The sequence below is a fragment of the Lathamus discolor genome, chromosome 18 (assembly GCF_037157495.1).
Source record: "Lathamus discolor isolate bLatDis1 chromosome 18, bLatDis1.hap1, whole genome shotgun sequence".
NCBI lineage: Eukaryota > Metazoa > Chordata > Aves > Psittaciformes > Psittacidae > Lathamus > Lathamus discolor.
Genome location: NC_088901.1, coordinates 1,645,650 through 1,671,055, shown reverse-complemented (window position 1 = coordinate 1,671,055; position 25,406 = coordinate 1,645,650). Strand labels below are relative to the sequence as shown.

The following is a 25,406-nucleotide window of genomic DNA, read 5'->3' as shown; positions in this document are numbered from 1 at the left end:
GGGAAGGGTGGGATCCCACAGCATCCCTTGGCACTGCCTCCCCACTCAAATGACCTTGCTCCTGTTTGGAGAACACCAACCACATCCCCAACCAGGCACTGGCTCCAGCTCCAGCTGCACTCACTTGTGCAGCAGTTTATAGCAGCAGCTCCTTGAGGGAAAGTGCACGGAGAGGTTTCTTGTGATCAGACCTGTCATTGCTTCGCCTTTTACTTTTTAAATGGTATGTATTGTCTTCTGGGTTCTGCTGCTTTCACTGCATCTGTATTAGTGCACCTGAGACTGCAACAGTCTCACACTGACGGGCAGTCTGGGGGGGTTTTAGCTCCATTCCAGGGAACTTTCTTTACATCCCATCAGTGTTATCTCATTTCTCTTTATCGGTATAAATGTGGAGGCCCTGGACCATGACAGGGACATTCTCTCCACTGGACTGATCAGATGAGCAGAAGCATCAGTTCTCAAAGCCTTCCCTTTGGGGAAGCACATCTTGTGGGGATGGGCTCTCCTTGGGGACCTGCTGAGGGTTATCCTGTCAGATCTAGACACTAGATCATGTGTACTGGTCCTGATTGACCTGCTTGCTAATATTGCCCCCAAAACAGGATAAATTACATGTCCCAGCCCTTGCTGCTCAACAAGAAGGAATCCATTCTTTTGCATCCTCATGTTGTAACCTCAGAGTGAAAAGCACATAAACCACAGGTCTCTGGGCAGGACAGGTCCGTGAGACAGAGGCAGGAGCTCCCGCATCCCTGGAGGAGCTCAGGCTTGCTCCATCCTCAGTAGGAGCTATTTCAAACCAGGTATTTCTCCCAGGATGTCACACGGAAAGAGACTGTCAGAAAGCTGTCTAAATGTGTTAACAACACTGTCAGCGGGGGAGAGGAAAGTGTTATCAGAAATGGTTGCTCTTCAAAGCTAAGTAACTCGGAGATTTTAGGAGGAGTAAAAGATAAGAGATCACACCAGGCGCTGAGAGCTCTTGGAATTCTCTTTCCGAGAATGAAGCTGTTTGTTTTGTTAAAAAGAGGAATTGGGGAGAAAGGGAAAACCTAAAATACTTGGACTTTCCTGACTTAGCTTTTGACAACGCTAAAAATAACTCAGACTGCAACCGTCCTGCGCAGCCGCCGCTCGGGCTCAGCCGCAGCACTGGGAATGGATTCCTGTCCCATTGACCAGGCTGCCTGCTGGGTTCATTCCAAGGGTTTTCCAAGGTTCTCACCCGAAGACGGGAGGAGCGTAGCACAGCTTTAATGCAGACAAACCTGGCCATGTTCCGATTGCCATCAGGGGGATTTGGGGTGTTTTGTGGGATCCAGGCTCTACCCTGACAGGGAGGCTAATGGTCAGAGAATCACCATTTGGGTCTAGACGTAACGGAGAGCTTCAGGTATTTGCTTTGGATTCTCATTCGGAATACTTAAACCTCCCCCCCCCAGCAGTAACACTAGTGATCATCAAATAAAACAGCATAAAATATGAAGATATGAAGTTGATTCTACTTAATGTGTTTTCCCATAGGCTGACTGATATTCCCTGGAGAGCCATTAGCCTGCTTTAAAGGGAAAGAAAAATGAATCATTATTTAACCTGCCTGATGATTTGTATTTAAAATCCAAGGAGTTAGATATAATAACAGGCAACTCCATCAAAAGTACTTACAATAAGGGATAACAATTGCTAACCTTTGAGCCCACCCTGCCTTGAGAAGATACTGACAGTCTGTGCTGAGGCATCTCCTACAAGCTGACTCCCTGCCCTGGACCACATTGCACTAAAACCATACAAACCTGGCCTAAAAAGAAGGTTTTTCAGGGTAAGACACATGCAGACAAACTCAACCTGACGCTGATAAACCTCAGTGTGTGTTGGAGGTGTGGTGTCGCGGTGGGGAATCTGTGGGCTGTATTGACCGGTCAAGGAAACAGTTCAGTCCTTTCCTGGATAAACCAGGCAGCGAATGCTCTCTGAACCTCAGGAGGATGTTACAAAGCGTGACAGACCTCACACAGCCGTGTTCTGCCTATCTGCAAAGCTATGGGAGGTAAGGAGAGAAGGAAAGGGAAGCTGGGACCTGAACAGACGGGGCGATACTGGGAAAAGGTCCTTAGCACCAGGTCAGGTGAGCAGCAGCCATTCATCCCCAAGAGATCCCAAACAACTGCAAGAATAGAGGCAGAAATGGTTCAGAGGCAGAGCAACACTAAAGGACCTTTAGTTTTATTAGATCAGACTAAACTTGTTTATAGGTAGTATATAAAAGAGGAAAGTGTTTTGTTGTTGACTTTCTATCGCCCATTGGCTTTCTCTGCTTTTCTAAGCGTAAAGTCACAGCGAGGTTCCTGTCACAGGACCCACAGGAAATCAATCACTCTCCTCAGGAGCACAGGGAGAGACAACCAACCCTGTGTGTCCCATTGCATCGCTTCACCTTCCCAACTGAGGGTTGCAGGGGACGCATAGGGTCCCCCCGGCCCGGCCGTGAGCTGGCCCATGTCACATCCCTCAGCATCCCAATGGCACAAGCTGATATTCTCCATCTTGCTCCAATGGAATAGCTGCACCAATTATTTTCATAATTAGGTGGCTTTTCGAATTAATGCCAGTTCTGCTATGTAATCATGATGAAGATTATGCATTAATCAGCTGTTCCAAGCTGGTTATTAGGCTCTTTAAATAATGACGGGAATGAGCATCTCAGAAGGAGAGGCACACAAGCCGGAGGGATGGCAGCGTGGGATATCCAGGAGCAGGGAGCCGCTGCCGAAGGGATGGGGCTGTGCAGATCTGCCCTCAGGAGCAATCCTCAGCGCCACTGGCACCTGCAGTGGACTGTCCCCATGTATCCAGCACCCAGCCATAGAACCAGAAAGACATTACTTCTGCCTGTCTGCTTTCTCATTGCCTGCCACTAAATTCAAGGTATTGGGTGGCTGCACAGAAAATTCTTTTCTGTCCAAAAGCCCATTATATCCAGTTGGATGTCTGGAATCGGAATTTATTTGGAATCCAACACCAATAATCCACATACCCAGTCCTATATTCTATCATAATAAGACATGCCCCAAAGCAACCCTGAAAGCTCTGGCTAGGAGAAAGCCTAATGCCAGCTAGTTGGCAATCAATGTGTTATGAACCCAGTTATCACTTCAGGATGATGCTAGAAAGCAAAATATCCCTTGTTAAAATGTTCTGGATGGTGAAGCTTTGACCAGGAAGATGGGGATGAATCTCATGCTCACTTTAGTTCTGTTTATTGTTTCTGCTATAATACTGTGTATGAACTTTCTCTGCCCTAAGAAACTTAGACTGAGCTACCAGTACATGCAAACTTGGATATGGATGAATGATTCAGTGACAATGAGGCACTTGGACCATTCTGCTTGGCTCCTGCCCGCACTGCCAGGCATTCTAGACTGAAAACCTGGTCAGAAATGATTTGCTGAGGATTGCATGGGAACGAAACACGTCCTCAGGTTGAGCATTCAGCCTCGTTGTCTTTATTCTTCCCCGTTACCAAAGCTAGCACTGAGATCAGTATTGTTTCCTACCAGGGACATGCAGTGAACAGCTCAAACGTTTGGGATGTTTATGAATGTAAATTAATCACCACAATCGCTTCACAATGGGAGCACAGATACACGAAGTGTGCAGAGGAAGAGGGAAGTGACTTGCAGGGAAGTCAGAGGCCTCTGCAGCTTCCTTAGCAGCCTGGCTGGGGAAACCTCCAAGCATTGCTAATGTGGTTTGCTCAGCCCATGGCTGGGTCGGGTCCCTAGGAGGATGCACAGAGCATGGCTTGGCTCTTGCCACACTGGCACTCCTGGCTAACACCAAAGTGTCACCAAAACTACAGATAACGCCTTCTGGCTCCTACAGGAAGATCTATGCAGTTGCTGGGAGAACCGAGCAGACATCTGCTGTCTGTAACAAAACATCTTAGGACTACCTTAAATTGAATAGGAAGATTTTCCTTCTGCTAATGAACCCAGAGACCATCTGTTACCAATTGCACTTGCTTATCTCGCTCATCCATTAATTATTTTAGTTTACTTTTTAATAAGATAGAGCAAGGTTTGTGTGTCATTCCGTGGTTCTGGAAGGGGCACAGGATGGTGCCTGCATCTCGGGGACAAGGACATGCAATTGCATAACTTATGCCTGCGCGGAGTCACTGCAATCAGTGGTTCTCAGTGGGGAGCTGAGGACAAGACTCCCAGACACAGAGCCAAGAAACCCAGTGATGCTGTGACATGAGCTCCTTGCCCTTGGGGAGGTGTAATGGCATTAACAACTCCTGAACACGGGAAAGCATGCGTTCAAGTTGTGCATTATTGAGCAGATAAGCTTTAGGGGAGGCAAATTCCAAGTCTCTACTGGCCTGAATTAAGAAGTGGGATAACTAAACATGAGGAACAATAAAACATGAGAAGGGCACTAAAAATGGCACTAAAAATAGCAAGGAGCCGTGTTGAGCTGCCTGCCTCCTGCGTGAGGACATGGGCAAGGCAGGGCAGCGCCAGCTCTGTACCACTGTAACTCCATAGAGCACAAACCCCGAGCATCCCTGCAGCTGAGCAAGGAGCCTGTCCACACTTCCCAAGGTCTGGTCCTAAAGTTTAATGGGAAGCCCCCGATCTGTGTCATAAGAATTTTCTAAGCCTTTATATTTATCCCTTCTTGCCCTACGAAGCTGGCACTCGGAACACATCCATGGACCAGCATGTAACAAACCCCAAATGTTTGCATGTCTTCATTTCAAGCCAGGAAATGTCCTGCAGCAAAACCTTGCTCAGCCTGCAAATGTCACAGCTCTCTCCTAGAGTTTTCTTGCCCTTGCTATGTATCTTTATGAAGCACACTTTATGTGGCTGAAAGTTGGGTTTGCTTTGTCTTGCAGGAGGAATCTTCGAGTACGCCGATGGCCCCAATACCCAGGTTATGAGTGCTGAGGAACAAGCCTTCAGATTTTCTGCCAATATCATTAACAGGAACAGAACTTTGTTGCCTAACACAACCCTGACCTATGACATTCAGAGGATACACTTCCACGACAGCTTTGAAGCAACCAAGAAAGGTAAGAGCACAGCACACTCCTCAGCAGCCTTGTGGCCATTAATTGAGCAGAAAACCAGGCGCAGCTTCACTTGAGACCCAGCAGCTCATTTTGTCCTGCTCTACTCAGTGCTCTGGACCAGGAGTCCTCCAGGAGCTGACCTTCCAGGGGCAATTTAATATAAGGAGAACAACTGTTCTCTTTTTCCCTCTGCACACCTCACAGAACTCCATTCAGTGTTTGCTTCTAATCCTGAGCGAAGGGCTGTAGGCGATGCCTTTATTTGTTCCTGTATCCCTGGCAGTTTTAACATCCACAGTGTAGATATTCTGTTCTCTTCATAAAGCCATGTTTTATGCTCAGATAAGAGCAGCCCACTTAAATTATAGACGGGGAGGGAAGAAATGGGACTACGCAGCAAAGGCTGTGGAGTGATGACCTGAAGGCTGAGTGTGCTTCTGTTTGGGGAGAAACAGAACCTGCTGCCAGAGCTCCTGCTTGCAAGAGGGGCATCACCGGGGAGAGAGAAAGTCGGAGTTCACTGACCCCATCTTGGCCCTTTTTAAGATTCATGGAACCCCAGACTGGTTTGGGTTGAAGGGACCTTAAAGCTCCTCCAGCTCCAAGCCCTGCCACGGGCAGGGACCCCTTCCACTGGAGCAGCTTGCTCCAAGCCCCTGTGTCCAACCTGGCCTTGAGCACTGCCAGGGATGGGGCAGCCACAGCTTCTCTGGGCACCCTGTGCCAGCGCCTCAGCACCCTCGCAGGGAAGAGCTTCTGCCTAAGAGCTCAGCTCAGTCTATGAAAAACATTATTTAGTAGGAAAAAATAAAAGTAATGGGAAAATACATTTGTCAGAGGGATTCTGCTCATTTCCGGGTATTTCCTTCACCCCTCTGGAGACTCAGCCATTTCTAACACAGCAGAGCTCTTATCCCCTCCTCTGTGCCTCTAACCACCAGTCCAGACCCCACTGCCACAATTCCTCCTCTCCCCTTCTCTGACGCTGGTCACTGCTGTAAGTACCTAATGTCTGCTGCTGTTAGTGCCCGGAAGCTTCTCTGTCTGCCCACTGCTCCATGGGCCAGGCCAGGAGAAGCTTTCTGTGCCTCCATGGATGCCCTGATGCTCACCACTCCTGCAGAGGTGCCTTGTGCTTTCCTGACAGCATCTCCCCTTCCTTTTCCAGCCTGTGACCAGCTCGCTCTGGGGGTCGTAGCAATATTTGGACCTTCCCAAGGCTCCTGTACCAATGCCGTCCAGTCTATCTGCAATGCCCTGGAAGTCCCCCACATACAGCTTCGATGGAAGCATCACCCTTTGGATAACAAGGACACTTTCTATGTCAACCTTTATCCCGACTATGCTTCCCTTAGCCATGCCATTCTGGACCTCGTGCAGTATTTGAAATGGAGGTCAGCCACTGTGGTTTATGATGACAGCACAGGTAGGTGAAGGAAGGAGCAATCCAGGACATTTGTTGTTGTGGGTCTCATTTAGGAATGTTTGGAATGAAGCCTTCTAGAAGCAAAATGACTTGCAGCGATGGGTGCATGGGGACACGCTGGCTCCCAAGCACTCCATCGAGTGCTGCAGAAAGCTCTGGGATCCTTTCTGAAGCATTCCATTCATAAAGAGCTTAGGATGTGGGTAACCCTCAGCACAGCCCAGCTGACAAAGGGGAGGATTAATTGTCCTCTTGGGTGATCTGGCTCAGCTCGGCTCTCTTTGCCACCACAGTGCCCATCGATAGAAGCAAAGAGCCTGGTCTGTGCCTCCCACTGAGGATGCAGTTTCCCACCCAGAAGCAAAAGCAGTTCAGGGAAGTCGCTTTGTTTCCTGGCTAATTCCATAAAGCAGAGCTGACAAAGTTTTGCACATAAAGCAAGCTGCTGATGGTTAAACAAAGCAAAGCACTGCACAGCACTGCAGAGAAAAAAAAACCCAAACAAAAGACACATTGGATAGCCTGTCCAACCTAATTCCACTAAACCAAATGGTTTCTTTAGGGGAGGGCTGATGAGAACACAGTTTGACATTCCTGTTTTGCAAATGTGGGTCACAGTATGTTCCCTTCGTGGCATATTCTTAAGTATCTCTTCTATTATGCAGAGGGACATGCTTCTCTTTTCCTCCTCGCAATAGGCATCTGCTTAATTTCTTCGTGCAACATTAGATACCAATAATTCCTGCTCAGCTGCATCCAGCATCACTTTGTACCCTCTGCATAAAAAAGAAATGATTTCTAATGGTAGTAAGGAAGTTAAAAGTTAGGAACCCTGATATTCATACACAAAGCGCATGTTATTTTTTCTGTTTTGCCCTTGTGCCCAGTAAATACTGCAGATTTTAACTTGTTTTATAGCTGATTATCATCTTCAGTCCATCCTCAAAGGCACATTTGCTTAAGAAAACATGCCACGAACCCAGAGATGCCAAAGGTCAGGACCAATCTGTTGTTCTCTTCCAGCTTCGTGCAAAGCCTTCAGCTCTGCCATAGCTGGATGCAGGGAGAAACACCAATAAAAGCCATTCTGCCTTAGAACAGCTGCTCTGGGAATATCGGGGGGTTTAATGACTGATCCATGGCAATTTGTCTTTGATACACCTTTTACAATGGCCATTTGAGGGAGGGAGGAAAGTCTTGATCGCATTCCATGCAATACTATAGGAAGGAATAACGTGCTGGGATAGCCAGCCTGCAGGGCACGGGCAGCCTCTCCTGTAACACTGTGGGTTTGTCTCTGTGCAATGCTCGAAGGCCTTATCCGGCTGCAGGAGCTCATCATGGCCCCATCGAGGTACAACATCCGGCTCAAGATCCGCCAGCTCCCGCTGGACACAGACGATGCGCGGCCGCTCCTGAAGGAGATGAAGCGGGGCCGGGAATTCCGCATCATCTTTGACTGCAGCCACCTGATGGCAGCTCAGATCCTCAAGCAGGTGAGTGGGGGCAAAGGGGGAGAGGCAGAAGTGGCACTGAGGGGTCCATGCTAAGGGTGGCTGTAACGCAGGGAGAGCCCCACTGATAGAGGTGCAGACCTGCAGCTTCCCCTCTGCCCGCATCCTCAGCCACACTGAAGGCTACAACATGGATGTTCTTCAAGGATGCTATTGGATTGCTACCGGCTGCTTCTGTCATTCTTCATTTATCCCTGTGCGAGCCTTTCATGTTTACAATTCTAAATATCCTCTTTCCCTTCCATGCTGCTCACGCCCCAGGTCGGTGCATTCATGCAGAGGAGCAGGTTATGCATCCGGTTTCCATCACTCCTTCCCAGTCCTGCACCTCGCTGCAAGCAGCCAGGACAGGGCCAGCCAGGCAGGGACAGCATCCTCGGTCCCTGCACGAGCACCATGTGCAGTTCTTGGACTTTAAGCCAGATGTCAGTGATTTTCCATCCATTTGGTCTCTCTCCTTTCTCCCCACGTTCCTCCACTGGCTTTTTCCATAGGCCAGGTGCTTTGCTGCTCCCCTCAGCTCCTCATTTCCAAGTGCCTTTAGGTTTCAGGGTCAATATTGAGGCAGAGGAAAACGCTCTCACAAAGGATGCTAAAAACCAGCCCCTGGAAGTGTTGCTCCTATCAGCCCAGCAAGACACTACCACATAGATTAACTAAATCCCCTGAAGGGCTGAGAAAGCAAGCACATGGAAAGAGACTTCTTCTGCAGCCTTCTTGATACAGAGTGAAGGGAAGTGCTCAAAGAAATCAGAAAGCCTGGGAGGGATTATTAAAGCAAGCAATATAAGGGACTCATTCTCTCCTGCCTATTATTTTAACATGCTGCCTGTGTTTGATGCTGTTCACTTATTATGCAGTTTATTATAGTTTATTGTGCCATCTGCTCTGCTCATCGCTGTGAGTGCAGCCTGAGGAAGACGGAGGAGAGGGGGGACTAAGGGGGAAGAAGCCTTTCGAAGTCCTTCTGGCTGATTTTGTGTGTGTGGTGGGGTTTTGTCAGGCCCAAAGCCATGGATTTCAGCTTAGCAGTATTACATAGCGCATCTTTACTAAGGGAGAAAATGTAAACATTTCCAGGGCTCAGGAAGCTGCACAAGCCCAACGCATACCCTGAGCAGCCTCTGCAGACTTACTCCAGTGTGTGGCAACTGGGTGGCTTTGAGCAGGGCCACCGCATCCCTTGGGTCTCCCCCATTGTTGGCACTCACACGTGTGGAAGGATCAGGAAGCTCAGAAACCTCATCTGTTCCCAGCTTTTCTACCCATAATCAAGAAATGCATGCCTAGAGGTGCCACCTTCACTTGTGAAACAGCTTTAGGTAACAGAATGGCTCAGGCAGCTACAGCCTGTGCTCACTAAGGTAGCTCTGACTAAGCACGCAGCATCGTGCCAGTGCAGATCTTGCTCCCAAGTCATTTGAGGTGACTTAAATCACATCTTCCCCCAGCACTTCACTGGTAACTGGGCAGGATTTTTAAACTGGGGTAGTAAAAAGCCCCCATGGATTAGTAATCCATGAATAACAGCACAAGAGCTGGCACAAAGACGTACAGATGACATCGACACACACTGCTCCGGTCTGGGCTCCTTGGCGTGACTGAGACATCAAACCGTTCAGTGTTCTACCCTCTTGGACAAACAAATCATTCTAGAACCCTATCACAGCTCTAGGCCTGCTCTGAGACCTCCCCGTCCCACCCCAGCTTCTCTGGCCTTGCCCAGTTTGGTCACTTGTCAATGCTTTACATCTGTTCTTCGGCTTCTCGGCTTCTCTGTTCTCTTTGGCAGCTGTCTCTGAACAGTTGCTGCACTCTGCAGTGCACAGATGTGCCCGTCTTCACTTTAATGGAGCTCCCATTCTCATCCCAGAGATTGCCTGCAGCTTATCCACCAGCTTTATCACTTATTCATTTCCTCACAAACCCAGATGTATCCTGCACACAGGCTGTCAGCACTGAGAAGCCAAAGCCTGCTTCTTACAGCAGGTCTGGACTCTTCATCTACCACTGAAGAGATTCAGAGTCTGAACTGGAATCGCATCATTTCCTCTCCATTGGTTTCACATCATCCAACTGATGCCTCATGTGCTGGTCCCTGCCCCAGCTCTCTGCATCCCAGTGTGCAGGTCAGGAGGGGGCTACAGCATGGCCCCACCGATCCCCCCCAGGCATGGGGGAACAGGATGGCTGCAGACACAACTGCTATGCTCTGTAAAAGGTATTTCCAGGCATGCAATGTAGGGTTAAACCCCACTCTGGAGTTACAATATTTAGGCTTGTAATGTAGATCCTTCCCTTTTCCCTTGTTTTTTTGACATCTCACTTCTGTTCAAACTGCCACTTCCCTCCTGGGAGCTAAATTCTGCTCCAGTAATTTTAGCAAAATCCCAGGGAATCAGACGTTTCCTGGAGCGGCTCGGAGCCACTTTCCTATAGAAGAGACCTTAAAGTGCTCTTGCATGTGCTTTGTCCAGAAACCATGCTCAGAGTCACCATCACAGCCCAAACCATGGCAATCTCTGTCCTGTAGCCAGCCACTGCCTCCAAGGTGAACTTCAAGGTTCCCCTCCTGTTGTGTGGGGCTTGGTCAAAGTCACCCACCTGAGGTCCCTGCAGCCCTTGATGGTTCTGTGACACCCCTCATGGACCAGCCTGTCCTCCCCAGTGCTCAGCTATGCACATCCCAGCAATCTGCAGCAACCATCCTTCGTGCTGGGACTGGCACATCTACAGCTTGGGCTGGCCAAGAGGGAGGGATGCACACATGGAGCTCTGTGTACTCATTGCATGAAGGGACACTGAAGGAGAGGGGATGCAAAGCACCAGAAATACACGTGTGAGGAATAAAAAAGCCATTTAAACACATTTACTGTGTTTCTGGGTCTGCTCCTGCCATGTTAACCAGCTCAGCTCTGTATTCTTATGTTGCATGATTGTTGTTGTACTCTTGTACCCACTCTTACTAACCTCCTTTCCCTACTCTCCTCAAGGCCATGGCGATGGGAATGATGACAGAATACTACCACTTCATCTTCACCACTCTGGTAAAGTACCTAATCCATGCAAACACCTTTTACACTGGCTGCTGAGCTGGATGGAGGCAGTTTGAGCAGCAGGAGCAGGCTGGATGTCCTGTCCTGGGCCTCCTGCATAGCTGCAGGACACTAAAGCAGTGGGATGGGAAAAGCAAGGGGAAGGCTCCTTATTCTGAGAGATATCAGTCCTTCCTTTCCCTGTTTTTGGACTGGCTCCCTCCTTCGGAGCTGCTCCAGCTTTGCACAGAGGCAGGCCCTGGGTTTATTTCCCCTCCCAGTCATTTTGATGGCGCAGCCCCACAGACAGGCTGTGATGGGGCTGAGTTTTGGTAAGAACTGGGTAGGTGTTTCTGTGAGCTCATCTGGGTCTCCCTTAAGAGCCAGGAGCAGCCCTGCTGTGTCCAAGAGCTCAGAACTCAGCCTGAGATTAACTCCACTCTTTAACCATGGGCCAGCTCCTCTCTGACTCCAGGAGGCACTGGGGGTTTTTGGCGTGCCACGTTTGCTTCCATTTGGGATGTGATTGTCCAGCAGAGCGTAGAATTCTGTGTGATTTTGGCAATCCAATTTATCTCTTTGCCTTTAGGAACGGAACAGACTAAACCAACCCTCAAAAACTGCGCAATTTATTTCTCAGATGCAAAAGACATTTTAATTACCCCTCTGCCATTATCTATTCCAGGCAGCTTTAAGCATTTCCCAGATAACCTCCTATTAATCAGCCCCAGCTGAGCCTAGAGTACATTTCATGTGTAGGTACAGCCTGGAGGTGGGAAAAGGAGAATTATAATAAATTAATAGATAAGCAATCACAATTAATGCCACTTCCCTGAAATAACAGTTATATCATGGGAAAGATATTTTAATCTGTCATTCCTTAAGGCAATGTTTTCCTAGCTTGCAATGCATGTGCTTCAGCTTCTACAGTACTAGACCCATGGGGTGCTAATGAATTAGTCTATTATGTTATACTGAATGTTTCTAAAAGGTCCCCAGTCAATACTGAGTACGGTGTATCAACACTTGGCATGAAATGCTTCAACATTTTGCTAGGCAGCAAGACTACAGTTCACTGCCTTCAGCATCAAGAGCACCATCAGCCTTTTCTACCAGAGGAGGAGGAGGAACTCGTCTGAGCCTTTGTCTCCTGCAAGCACAGATTTAGAGCCTGCGAAGTCCCAGGCAGTGAGAACCCCCCCAGACCCAACAGTTACAGGAATTTCTCAGCAGCTTGTAAAAAGGAATCCTTGCCTATAGAGGAGTTTCTGCACTGCCGTCATTGATGCTCCCAGATACAGACAGGCAGGAGCAGGAATCTCTTCCCATGCTTTGAGTCAATACAGACAACAGTTACACACCCAGCCTGACTTCTCCTGGTCAGGAGCTAAACCAGACCAGTTTTCCACTGGTGCTGATAATCCTTGGATGGTTTGGGTTGCAGGGACCTTAAAGCTCCTCCAGCTCCAACCCCTGCCATGGGCAGGGACCCCTTCCACTGGAGCAGCTTGCTCCAAGCCCCTGTGTCCAACCTGGCCTTGAGCACTGCCAGGGATGGGGCAGCCACAGCTTCTCTGGGCACCCTGTGCCAGCGCCTCAGCACCCTCACAGGGAAGAGCTTGTGCCTAAGAGCTCAGCTCAGTCTCCCCTCGGGCAGGTTCAAGCCATTCCCCTTGGCCTGTCCCTACAGGCCTTTGTCCCAAGCCCCTCTCCAGGTTTCCTGCAGCCCCTTTAAGCACTGGAGCTGCTCTAAGGTCTCCCCTTAAGGAGCCTTCAGGAGCCTTCTCTTCTCCAGGCTGACCCAGCCCAGCTCTCTCAACCCATCTCCATAGGAGAACTCTTGCTAAACGCAGTGTACCTGAGGCTTACAACACAACACAACACAAGTGTACTCATGCTTGGGTACATCACGGGGTATTATTCCAACGTGCCTCCCATTACAGCCAATTCAGCTCCTCCCAGCAACAGCAGTCTTAGCAAATCCATGGCAAGACAGGGATCCGCAGCAATCCATAGCAGGGACATTCCATTATCCACGAGCTGTTTCACACAACAGGCCCTTCCCGGCCACCTGCTTTTCCGGCTTCCTACCATGGATGCTCCATGTGGTGAGGATCCAACCTCAGCACCGTGCCTATGACTGATGAACCAGAGCTGGGAATTTAAACTGGGGAGGAGCATGTGTAAGAAAGGGGAAGAGCCCCACAGAAATACCACGAGCAAAACTTGTAAAGGCAATAGGATGGAGCGGAGAATTAATGTGCAGTACAGAAAATAATGAGTGAAAGGGAACATAGATGAGGTGGAAAATAGAACCAGATGTTCCAATCTGTGGCTATGCGGGAGCAGAAAACCCAGAAGCAACAGCTATGGCAATGCCCCCCCCACACCTCCCCATGTTCTGACTCTCAGCTTGTGTTCTGACCTGTCCTCTGACTCCAGGATGGGGTTGCAGCTGGGATTTAAACTGGAACCAAGAAGGGATCTGCTGGGAGGTTGGATTTTATAGGAGCTTGGGGAAATGAAGGGTCAGGATGGGGAGGGCACCCAATTGTCCACAACAAACAAAGTGAGGAGTCTCACCAAAAGTTATGAACCCTGAAAAAATCAACCTATTCCAGTGGGTCAGGCACAGGAGCACTGCACAGCCTCACACCCAGTGATACCAGCATCTGTCTGGAGTTAAACAGCTGGATTTGCCCTTAGCTGCTGTAAGGCATTTAAAAGTCAACATCCTGGCCTGGGTTTCACTATGCCCTTCAATGAAGTGTGGAGGTTTGTACTTGCAGTTTTTCAGGGGAAAAAGCCCACAGCCAGAGAGAAATGCCCCTGAACTGTGTTGTGGGTGTGATTAATGGCTGGGGCCCCGGCTGCACCTGCAGATTAAACCATAGCATCCATCAGCAGCACGCTTGGAGGGGGCAGAGTCAGAGGCCAGGGCTCAAGGAACAGATCAAACTCCGAAGCTTATTAAAGCAAAACAGCTCTAAGAATTCCTTGCTCTCCCATTGAGAGTGACGGAGTGCTGCGTTTGTGATGCTTTGCTGAGAGCAGTGCGGTTTAGGATCGGTGCTTTTCCCACTCCCCCATGGGCAGAGCAGAGCTTGCTGCTGATGGACATCGAATCTGGGTGAACCCGCAGCACGGCTGTGTCCCACCAGCACAGCCACCTTATACCCAACAGCCACAGCCACGGAATCCCATGCTGTATTTAAACTCATTTGATAACCCTCTGTTGAGATCAACGAACATCCTTCCCATATTCACACCCTGCCATCACAGGGGACAACGGCACTTCTTTTCCTCCTCCTCCTATTTTTACTACCATCGATCACTTGCAGAAATCATTCAGGATAAGCTCTGATTAAACACATCCCATCCAACAAATGCTCCCCACTAAGCAATCCCCCTCCCAGTGCCATTCTCTCCCACACCCAGGCACGACGCCCCACGGGTTGGCTGCCCTGGTTTTTTACGCCTGCAGCATGCCCTTGCCATGCTCTTTACCCTCAGACTACTCAGACAAGTTGCTGGGCATTGATATTAATCCCTGAACTGAAGTTAATATTTAGACGTGCGGCAGAGCCAAGAGATGCATTAAAGAAGCGCACTCCCAGAGGCCTCCCAGTGCCTGTCTCCTGCTGCCTGCCAAGTGATGCTCGTGGGCAGGCTGCCAGCAGGACTGGGGGGTTTACATCGGATAAAGGGCACTCTCATTCATTTGCAGACTGTGTAGGCTGGTCGGAATGTCAAGAAACGCGTCTCAGTTCCCCTTTGATGGCCGTCTGCAAATTGGCATTCTGCAGTCAGAGCTCCTCCGTCATCTGCAGCACCCCATGGGCTTCAGCACTCACAGCAGACCCTCCATGGAAGAGCCCCAGGGAGCTTCAGATACAAAACTCTGCCTGGTCCCCCCCTCTCCTTGATCACAAGCCACTTTTTTCACGGTTACAGAGAGTGATCCTGGGTTTCTCCCCACAATTCACTTGCCTTTTTTAAGCACAGAATGAGCTCTTTGGCAGGAGCTTCCCTCTGCTGTGGGTGGGTGAACCTGCGCATAACGACACCCAAATTCCACTAACACCTACAAGTCTCTGCAAGCTGATAGCAACAGACAGGATAATCCACCCCATTCCTGAGGGCACTGCCCTGCCTCCTGCCTTCTGTGGGCTCTGCCTTTGCACTTCCAACACAGACATCAACCGTGCAGCAAAGACAAACCAACCAAAGCTACACAAAATGTTTAAACTGGTTTCTCTCTTTTAAGGATCTTTATGCATTAGACCTAGAACCATATCGCTACTCGGGAGTGAACCTGACCGGCTTCCGGATCCTCAACGTGGAGAACCCACACGTGTCCTCCATCATCGAGAAGTGGTCCATGGAGCGGCTGCAGTCAGCGCCCAAGGCGGAGCTGGGGCTGCTCGATGGCGTGATGATGGTATGAGCAGTTTAAATACAGCACGGGTGAAGTCTGGGAAGCAGACTGGAGGGGTAGGGAAGGCAGGAGCAACACTGAGGAGCAAAAATGCTCCCATCCCGTCAGAGGAGCCAAGTAGCCTTCCCTGCAGGGCTCCATCACCGCTCCCTGTGGTCCTCACGAGCGGCCTGGACCAGTCAATTCACTGAGATTGATGCAGGGAGGATGAGCCAAGGCTCTGCCCGGAGCTGAGCTTTGCAGCAGCTTTGATGACTCCTTTTAGGGCCTGATGGCAGCTCTGCTCTGCTGAGTTACTGCTCGGCAGGTACAGCACCTGCTCTCCCATCTGTCTTCCCTGCGAGGCTGCCTCCGACCCCTGCAACTGCTGACTGGCTCCTTCCTTCCCTCTCCCTTTAGATCTGCCAGCACCAACCCACAAGTGGCAAAGCCTCCCAGACTTTCACCTTGAAATGGCTCCTTGTATCCTTCCTGATCTTTCTTTGTCCTAGAGGAGAGCTCCATTATTCTCCTTTAGCCATCTTCTTTTCCACACTGCTGCCCACAACTGCAGCATCCTATTGCCTCCAACAGGGCTGAGTTCCCCTCATCACTGCCGGGTCCTCTCCCATTCCCCCCTTTTCTTCTTCAGAGAGGATCCTGCCTTTGGTTTGTGTTTGGCTCAATCCCATTGAGACCCTGATCTCAGCTGGGCACTGCAGAATGTAACTCACCATGAAATTGCTTGGACATAAGCTTGCACCTCCTCTCCCCCAGCCCCAAACTTACAGACCTCATCCTTGCTGCTGTAAATCCAAGCCCATGGGATGCAGGTCGGTGCCTGCTCTTCATGCTCGGGCGCTGAGGGAAGGCAAGGTCATGGGGATGGCTGCCAACACCGGAGGATTTTCTTTGTGGCCATGTCCTGTTAGACATTTGCATCAGACTTTGCAGCATGATTTTGTTTGATCATGTTTTATTAGGCCGCTGCCACGCTCACATCTGGTTTGTAGCTTTGTGAAGCCAGCAAATAATGGATTTTCACTAGGAGGTCTAAGCATACTGGAGTGAGAAATAAATCCAGTTCTCTTGTTCAGTGTTTGGAGGTGAGATGGCGAATCTCAAATTAAATCTAAACCCATCACATTATATGGAAGGGGAAAAGAGAGTTCTCCCTAGTTCCAATCACTGGAGTGCCGGATGATGTTACAGAACCTCTTGATTCTGGTGACAGTTTGGGTCATTTTGGAAAATTCCATGCCCACAGACAAGCCATTTGACTTCTCTGTTTCCTATTTCCCCCTGTCTAAAGTAGTGTGGATAATAGGTTCTCACCTATTATAGGTTTTCTTTACACTCAGACAAAAAAGACTAAACAACAAAATCCTGTTACTATCTCCTACCTTCAGGAATCACTGCCTTCCTTGCCATTACAGCAGCAAATGTGCTAGAAATAACCAGAACAGATACACGGAGACGCATGGCATTTTCACAACCTCTGATTTTAAGACAGAGCTATGATCTGTTAGTCTGAGGAGGCTCGTAACAGAAAAACACATTTGTGAGGCTTTGCCTTGTGCAGAGCTACGTTTTGAAGGCATGTTTTGTATGAGATGTCAGCTAAGAGGTTTCCACAAGTCTCGTGTTAAAGCATACACATTTACAGCCATCTCATAATCACAGAATGGGTTGGGTTGGAAGGGACCTTAGAGATCATCTAGATCCCAGTGGAGCTCAGCCCTGCTGCTATTAGACACCAGGAGTTGGGATGCTCAGCATCCCACCCTCGGGTCCACTGAGTGTTGGGCTGGGGGTAACTCAAAGGGGGTTCCTGCAGCTTCTCCTGTGACACACCATGGACTCCCCATTGCTTTGCTGCCTGACTGCCTCCTCGCTCTGGAACCCCAATGCTGTTCCCCTTCACTTTAGACAGACGCTGCCCTCTTGTACGACGCAGTGCACGTGGTCTCCGTGTGCTACCAGCGCGCGCCGCAGATGACGGTGAATTCCCTGCAGTGCCACCGGCACAAAGCCTGGAGGTTCGGCGGCCGCTTCATGAACTTCATCAAAGAGGTAAAACCACGATTTAACAACTCTTAATTGCTTCCCACTAACACCAAGCAGCCCCGGCAGGAGCAGTGCAGATGCTCAGCGCGCAGGTTCGGAGGCTTGGCACGTCCCCAGCACAGGGAGGTTTGGCAGCTATAAGGTTATAAACATCCTCCCCGTGCCTGGGCAGGTACAAGTGGGTGGAAGCACAGGCAGACACCAGCCTGCAGAGTGCACCCAGGAAGGAGAAATCCTGTCTTTGCCATCAAAATAACATCCGTGCAGCCCCACCAAAGCATCCGAACCAAGCTGATATCTCCCATGCTGTCGCTAAGACTTGCCCTGTCCTCTTCCTGCATCAAGAGCAGCTGGACCCCTCTCTTTCAGCCCGTTTCTTAGCAGAGCAATAGCCGTTTGCCTTTTACAGGAACATTTGCTTGGGGTCCACAAAGGGCACTCAGTGCTGCTCAATCCCAATGGCAAAGCTGGCAACGCTGCGCGTCTCTGCCTGATCAACGGCTTTGGCAGAGCGGTGGATTTAGCAAGCAGGGAGCCAGGGGAGCAAGGAAGCAGCTTTATTCCCTCTCTGTTTTCAGTCATTATCGTTGCTCTCTGTTCAGCCCTTGTAATTGTTTGTTTGCATCTGGCTTAAGTACACACAAGCTGACTCAGAGCACGGGTGTCCATGAGCAGTGAGCTCACCCAGGGAGCGCAGCGCAGGGGGGCTGCAGTGAGAGGTGAACGGGCCCCCCGCAAGAGCCCCTGAGGATGCACCCCTGCACTCGTAGCCATGGTTTTTGCTTTCTGAGCCCTCACATAAGGAAAAACAAAGGCAGAGCTGGAGGAGGTATTGCAAACCCTATCGGGTATGTCTTTGTGATAAAAGCCCCTTATTTACCCTAAGGCTTTTTAAAGGCCTGTGGCTTTACACAGGACAAGTTATGAATCACGCTGCAGTGCTGGATAGATGTTGGACCATGATTAGGCCACATTTAAAAGGCTGGTATAAAATCCCCTGCACTTTTTTAACAGAAGAGTTGTTAATCACGACTTGTGCCGTGGTATAACCCACAGACCCAGTGCCTGAGCCCCGGCACGTAGGGGCAAGGAGAGCCCACCCCGGGTGCCGCACGGAGCACACAGACATACGGGAGGAGGAAGGATGAACGATTCCCATTGCACAGAGAGAATGAACTTGTTTCCTAATAGGCACTGAAGATGCTATCTCTCCCTTCTCTGCCTCTCTGCCTCCTTTCTCCTGTTTTGTTCCTGGCTGCACAGAGCCGCTCCAGCTGCCTGCCAAAAGAGAGTGTAAATAATTTGTTTGGTTGGCTCCTTTTGCAAATTACCCTGAGCCTCACACTCCAGCGCCTGCCTGTTGTTTCCCTCCCTGGCACCGTGTCAGCGCGTTGCAGGGATAAGCTTCCTCCCCGTTGTAATCAGAACACACAGTAATTGCTCTCTCTAAACTCCTGTAAAGGCAAAGCGCAGCACAGAGCGATGTCGCGCCGCAGCCACCTGCGCCCCCAGCCCTGGGCTCCCCAGCATCATCCCTCTTTGTGCATGCACAGGTCCTGGCCCCACTGTGCCGGATCATAGAATCCCAGACTGGTTTGGGTTGGAAGGGACCTTAAAGTTCATCCTGTTCCAAGGGACACCTTCCACTAGAAGTGTGTCCAGGTTGCTCGCTCCCACTGTGAATCCCTGCTTGCCCCCACAGTGGCCCTGCCGCCCCGAAGAGCCATGGCAATGCCATGCAGCCGATGGATGCTCTTGCTCCATCAGCACAGGGCTCAGCACATGGCTGTGGCTGCTCCGATGGGGAACATTAAACACTCCGTGTTTTCCCTGCTTCCCAGGAGGCTCCACATGCAAAGCACCTGCATGGCAAAATGAGCAAAACAGCCCAGCCTTCCCCAAAACTCAAGGGTGAGGAGGCTGGGAGGAGGCTGTCATTATTCCTCAGGAATTAATGAGGAAGAGCCAGAGGAGCGTATTTACTGGGAAATACGCCAGTCATTCCCCCCTGGGAATACATTACACCACTTTCATCACACTGGGATCTTTCAAGCACCCCCACCCATAAAGGAAACACATTCATCAGCAAGGAGCATGCACTGAAGTGCTATGGGGAAGGAGACCAAATCCCAGCTCTCCACTGCTGTGATTGCAAACCAGTAAACCAAGCCTGGCACTCCTATGGGAGCATCCTCCTTGGGGCAGATGATTGTGGCACATCCCAGCACTGTCTCTGGGCAGAGCAGGCATCATATACCACACTGTCCCTTAGCACCAGCTCTGCCAGCACAGCTGCTGCCTGGTATCTGGGGGCTCTTTCACCTTCTAAATCAGAGAGATTAGTTCTGGTGACGCTGCAAAGTGTACAGTGGAAGAGAAACAATCATAGAATAATTATGGTTGAATCCAATGTAGACATCTTTATCCCCAATTCCAGCTCAGAGCAGCACAGGCTCCCAAGAGAGATCAGGATCTCCAGGAATGGGGTTTCCCCAGCCCCAATAGGCACCTGCCCTGTACTTATAGTGCCAAAACCTGAGCAGGGGATGCAGACACAGCCCACCCCCACCAAAGTCCCCTTCCTGTTGCAAAACAGCAGAGCCTGCATGGACAAGCTCTTGGCCTCTTCTTCACTTCCCACCTGAAAGGAGGCAGGGAAGTGTTCAGGACATTTTAGCTTCCACACACACCTTGGAAGCATCAGCAGATTCATGCGAAGAAAGGATTATTTATGAACTTGTCCCAGACCCAGGCTCCCTGCAGCCCAGCATTTATCAGTACTACAAGGATAAATGCAGCACACAAGGATGCCATGATAAATGCAAGCAGTTTTCTACTGAGTCATCGTGTCCTGCACCAGCTGGGGAGCACAAAAGGTCCAAACAAAACCTCTAGCAAGGACTGCAAGAGAGTGAGGAAAAACTCCAGCTCCTTCTGCAGCTGAACAGCGATGAGGTGATTATTCATGATGCTCCTTAGGGAGGAAGAAGCAGGGTAAGGACTAATTAAAAGAACATCCAGTGGAGGGCAAAAGACTCTTTATGATACCAAGTAACAGCCCTGCTCCTTTCTCGCCCCTCCACAGGCCCAATGGGAAGGATTAACGGGACGAATTGTCTTCAATAAAACGAGCGGTCTGCGGACAGATTTTGACTTGGATATCATCAGCCTCAAAGAAGATGGCCTTGAAAAGGTAGGCAGGGTTTGTCTGATCTACCTGCGTACTGCGTCTGAGCCAAGGGTTGGTGCTTGTATTGTTTCCGGGTTTGCTGTGTGTAGAAGGCTGTTTGCTTTGTGGGATTCCTCAGATCCTTTTCCATGACTCACCACCCCGAAGCCAGGCATGGGATTACAGTGAGGCGCTGCAAGAGCCCTGCGGCACTTTGCTGGGATAGTGGGAGCAGAAGAAACTTCCTGAGCAGGCATTAACCAGTCCTTGCCCAGACCAAAGGGGCAGGAACAGAGCCTGTCCCCCCACCCTTCCCATTGCTGGGCTTGCTTAAAAACCTTGATGTTTCCCTGGGGAGGCAACAGCTCTTGAAAGCATCATCTGAGTGTAATTTCCCACAACAAAAATTGCCTGAGGTTTGGAAATGGCCCCGGTTTATTGCAGCCTGGGTTTTGCAGGAGGATGCTGTGTGTGGCTCTCTTGATTTCTTCCCTGTGTTATCTAAGGGACAATAAGAGAAACATCAAAGTGTGTTGTTGCCTGCCTGGCTGGAGGGGTCTCATTCAGTCTCCATGTTGGCCTGGCCACCCAGAGGTGACAGTGCACAAAGGCTGCAGCCGCTGATCCCTCTCACAAGCACAGATCTCCTCTGGGCACAGAGATACAACGCTGATGTGCACATCTCCTTCTCAGGTGTTCAAGGGGATTTCATTTCCTTTCCTTGAATTACATTAAAAAAGGCACTATGCAGAGCCCTGGAGCTCTTACAACGCAGGCTTCAAGGTGAGATGGGTTTGTTTAAGGCAAAAGAGAGCAGCGAGTGGCTTGCAGTGAGAAAAGCCCTGCACAGAGTGGATCTAACCAGGGTCCTCCAAATGACAGCACATGAGGCCACCGAGGACTCCTGGAGCCTGACCCCTTCTGACCTCCTGACCCATTCTGAGTCATAGAAACACAGAACCACAGCCTGGTTTGGGTTGAAGGGACCTCAAAGCTCATCCAGCTCCACACCATGCCATGGGCAGGGACCCCTTCCACTGGAGCAGCTTGCTCCAAGCCCCTGTGTCCAACCTGGCCTTGAGCACTGCCAGGGATGGGGCAGCCACAGCTTCTCTGGGCACCCTGTGCCAGTGCCTCAGCACCCTCACAGGGAAGAGCTTCTGCCTAAGAGCTCAGCTCAGTCTCCCCTCAGGCAGGTTCAAGCCATTCCCCTTTGTCCTGTCCCTACAGGCCCTTGTCCCAAGCCCCTCTCCAGGTTCCCTGCAGCCCCTTTAGGCACTGGAGCTGCTCTCAGGTCTCCCCTTCAGGAGCCTTCTCTTCTCCAGCCTGCCCCAGCCCAGCTCTGAGGGACTCCCCGCTCTGCTAAGGGTTCTTGCAGATTTACAGGAGCAACCGGGCAGTGAATCCCTTTCTGGAGCAGAATCCGCCTTCCCACATGCCTGAGGTGCCCGCTGGCAGCCCGGGATGAGCTCCGTCCTGCAGCCTTTGGGCATGGAGACGGGTTACGCTCCCGCGGGACGCGCCAGCCGGGAGCAGGGATAGGGAGTTTTCAATTAGCCATGCAGCAAGCGCAGCGTGCGCAGATGACTTGTCCAGGGTATTAATGACTCGGGGCAGGTGGGCAGCCCCGAGGCTGGAGGCAGCAGTTTGATGGGGACACGCAGGGAAGCTCCCTGGGAGCAAACAGCTTGGCTTCCCCATCCCCCTTTTTTACAGCTTGTTTTGCCTTGGCTTTGGAATAAAGCATTGCCGCGCTTTCACACCACAGCAATAGCTCTTTGCTTCCTTAAGGAATCTCAAGGTCGCCCCAGCACTCGCTCTCCTGATGGGTATGTTTTGGTGTCAAATACAGTACAAAGCAAACATTTCAAATCAACGCGGTGACCTGCAATCTCAGCTGCCATCAAGTGAGATGGAGGCAGGAGAGGAGCAGGGGAAGATGCCACCTTCCCACGAGCACTGAGCAGGAGATGGTCCTTGTACCCTGGCTTCTCTTTTTGGACATCGCATTTTGTCTATAGAGTCTAAACCCAAAACTCCACCACATCTTTTTGGAGCGCAGCAGCTCCGATGGGCTGTGCTGGTAGCCTAACAGACACCTGCGCGAGTATTGGACACCGTACGAATCTCAATGTTTAAGTACAACCACAATACCTGTCCAACTAATCCTCCTCAGGTGCGCTGGAGAATACAGCTCTGTATTGCTGTGGTGTCACACAAAGCCCACAGGAAGCCACCAAACCTCAATGCACGCTCTCCACAGCCGCCCAGCTTTTGTCTCCAACAATCCAGAGATTTCACAGCTCCCACTATTATTGTCTGAAAGCTTCTTGTCAGCTCTGGAGGGGTTTGGAAGCATCCGCGTCGGATCTCGGTGGAAGCTGGATGCCGGCAACAGTTAATCCCAAATAACAAACCATCAAACCACAAACAAATCCCGCGCGCATTGTGCATGATGTATAATAGCTCGTGTTTGTTGGGCTTTGGGATTGAACTCCTGATCCTCATACCTCCTGGATGTTCCAGGGATTACAGGAGTATTAACTAAACCTAATTACACGTGGCTGGACAATCTGACTTGCACAGGCCTCTTAATGTATATTTGGCCTTTTTTTCCTTCCTTTTTGACCATTTTAAACTGATTAATTCAGCTTTAAGCGCCACGCGTTCGCTTTTCCTGCAGCAACCTGAGCGTTGTGAGCTGAACCGCGCCTGCAGCGCTCTCACAGGGGCCTCTCAGACCCCATTCTCTTTCCCCGTGCACAATAATCACCTTTTGACACTGCAGCTGGGGTGCGATCGGAGGAGGTGTGGGGATGGCTCAGGTTGCGCCTGAAATATTTAAAGCCTTTCACCAAGTTCATGGAAACTCCTGTAGAATTTATGATGGTTTTTCGCCAGGCAGCGCTGCTCATTACAAAGTCTCTTTTTGGGGCTGCAGGGAAACCTCACGCTGCTGAAGAGGTTGAGGAATCTTCAAAATAGCAATAAATAAACTATCAGTGGTTCCTGGCGGGTTTGAGCCTTTGGGTTCTCTCTGAAACCACCTCACAGTTTGACCCTACAGATGGAGCGTTCTGTTCCCGTTTCCATGCAGGGGCTCTTCTCTCTCACTCATTCCCAGGCTACGCAGCCACCGTGCTCTGGTTCCTGGTAGAAATCCCACATCCTCCAGCTTTCCTGATGCTTTATCTCGCTGTCACAGTCCTTTAGCCAGTCCTGCCTTCAAAGTTTGTTCTAAAGCCTCCATAGCCCTGTGGGGATCAGGGTAACAGGCTTAGAGCTGCCCAGATGACTTGTAAATAGGAACATGTTTTGCTATTTCTGGATAAAAAGGCTTCTTCAAAGTCTACCAATTTATTAAAATTGACAGCTTGAGAACAAGAGAACACCTCCAGTTGATGAGGAACCGTGTGCCTGTGCCCAAGCATGTCGGCTGCTATTCCTTCCTCCAGGACCAAGACCTCCCATTGTGATGGATGTCCCTCAAAGGGATGTGTTAGAGACATCCATCTAGTTTGCCACAGCACAGACGGCAGGAATGGTCCCTACGTGGGGTTTGCAGAACTGGTCAAGGTCATTTTTAATTCTCCCCACCAATATACTTGGGTTGAAGTAAAACAGAAATAAAATGGCCTCAGATTTGATTTTTTCCCCTTTTGTTCTGCTTTATCCTTGCCCAGAGCTGACTCCTCAGCGCAGTCGGATTGTTTGCTCTACACAAAACCTTTTCAAATTGATTATTCATCCCCTAAATTCCAGTCATAGAAACCCAGACTGGTTTGGGTTGAAGGGACCTTAAAGCTTATGCAGCTCCAGCCCTTGCCACGGGCAGGGACGCCTTCCACTAGAGCAGCTTGCTCCAACCCCATCCAACCTGGCCATGAATCGTGGTCAGTCTTCATGGTCTTCTCTCATACATCAGGATGTGGCACAGGGGCTGTTGATTATCCATGTGCAGTGGGGTAATCTGCAGCTGAAGGGTTAATGCAAATCTCCTGTCTAGGTGAAACAAGATGATCATTCCAGGTTTGCTCCCATCTGCTGTAGATGGTAGAAGCAAGCTCCGTTTCCAGGCCAGCAGGATGATGACAGTATCCCCATCCATGCTGAGTAGAGTTTGCCGGGTGCTCATGGTCCATTTGTTGCTTCATTTCAGGTTGGAGCGTGGAGCCCTTCCGATGGTTTGAACATCACAGAAATCTCCAAAGGACGAGGCCCTAATGTCACAGACTCGCTGAGCAACAGATCCCTCATCGTCACCACGGTCCTGGTAGGGCACTGCAAGCCTGTCTTTATTCCTTTCCCCACAACTCTCAGGGATATCCAATCTCCCTGCAAATTCCTGGGGTGTGATAATCACTGCAGCTCAAAGACCATGGCCTAATGCAGAACCATGGAGCCAGGAGAAGCCCTGCAACCGTCTGCCTTTGGTAGGCTCTTTGAGGCAGGATTTTCATCTCGTACTCTGTGATGATGTGCAAACTGCATCATGTACAAGGGTGGTATCAATTCCTATTGACTGTGCCCCTCCTTGGGCTTGCACAGGGGGTGTCTCCTGTAAATGGAAATGTACTGAGATCCAAGCTTCTGCCATAACTGCATTTCCATACACCGGCTTCTAAAATAAACATCAAATACACCCCTCAATGTTATTTGCATTTGCAACACCCCTTTGTACCTTTGCACTGCTGT

General features: G+C 50.1%; 1 protein-coding gene across 1 annotated transcript in view; it reads left to right on the top strand.

The window, feature by feature from the left end:
* GRIK3 (glutamate ionotropic receptor kainate type subunit 3) overlaps positions 1–25,406 on the top strand; it is a 102,029-nt gene that overhangs the window by 51,789 nt on the left and 24,834 nt on the right. The window contains exons 2-9 of the mRNA XM_065697606.1: positions 4,907–5,083; positions 6,252–6,509; positions 7,824–8,005; positions 11,017–11,070; positions 15,326–15,499; positions 17,405–17,548; positions 20,628–20,735; positions 24,871–24,984. Coding sequence (XP_065553678.1) covers positions 4,907–5,083; positions 6,252–6,509; positions 7,824–8,005; positions 11,017–11,070; positions 15,326–15,499; positions 17,405–17,548; positions 20,628–20,735; positions 24,871–24,984 — 1,211 coding nt within the window. The remainder of the gene's footprint in view (positions 1–4,906; positions 5,084–6,251; positions 6,510–7,823; positions 8,006–11,016; positions 11,071–15,325; positions 15,500–17,404; positions 17,549–20,627; positions 20,736–24,870; positions 24,985–25,406) is intronic.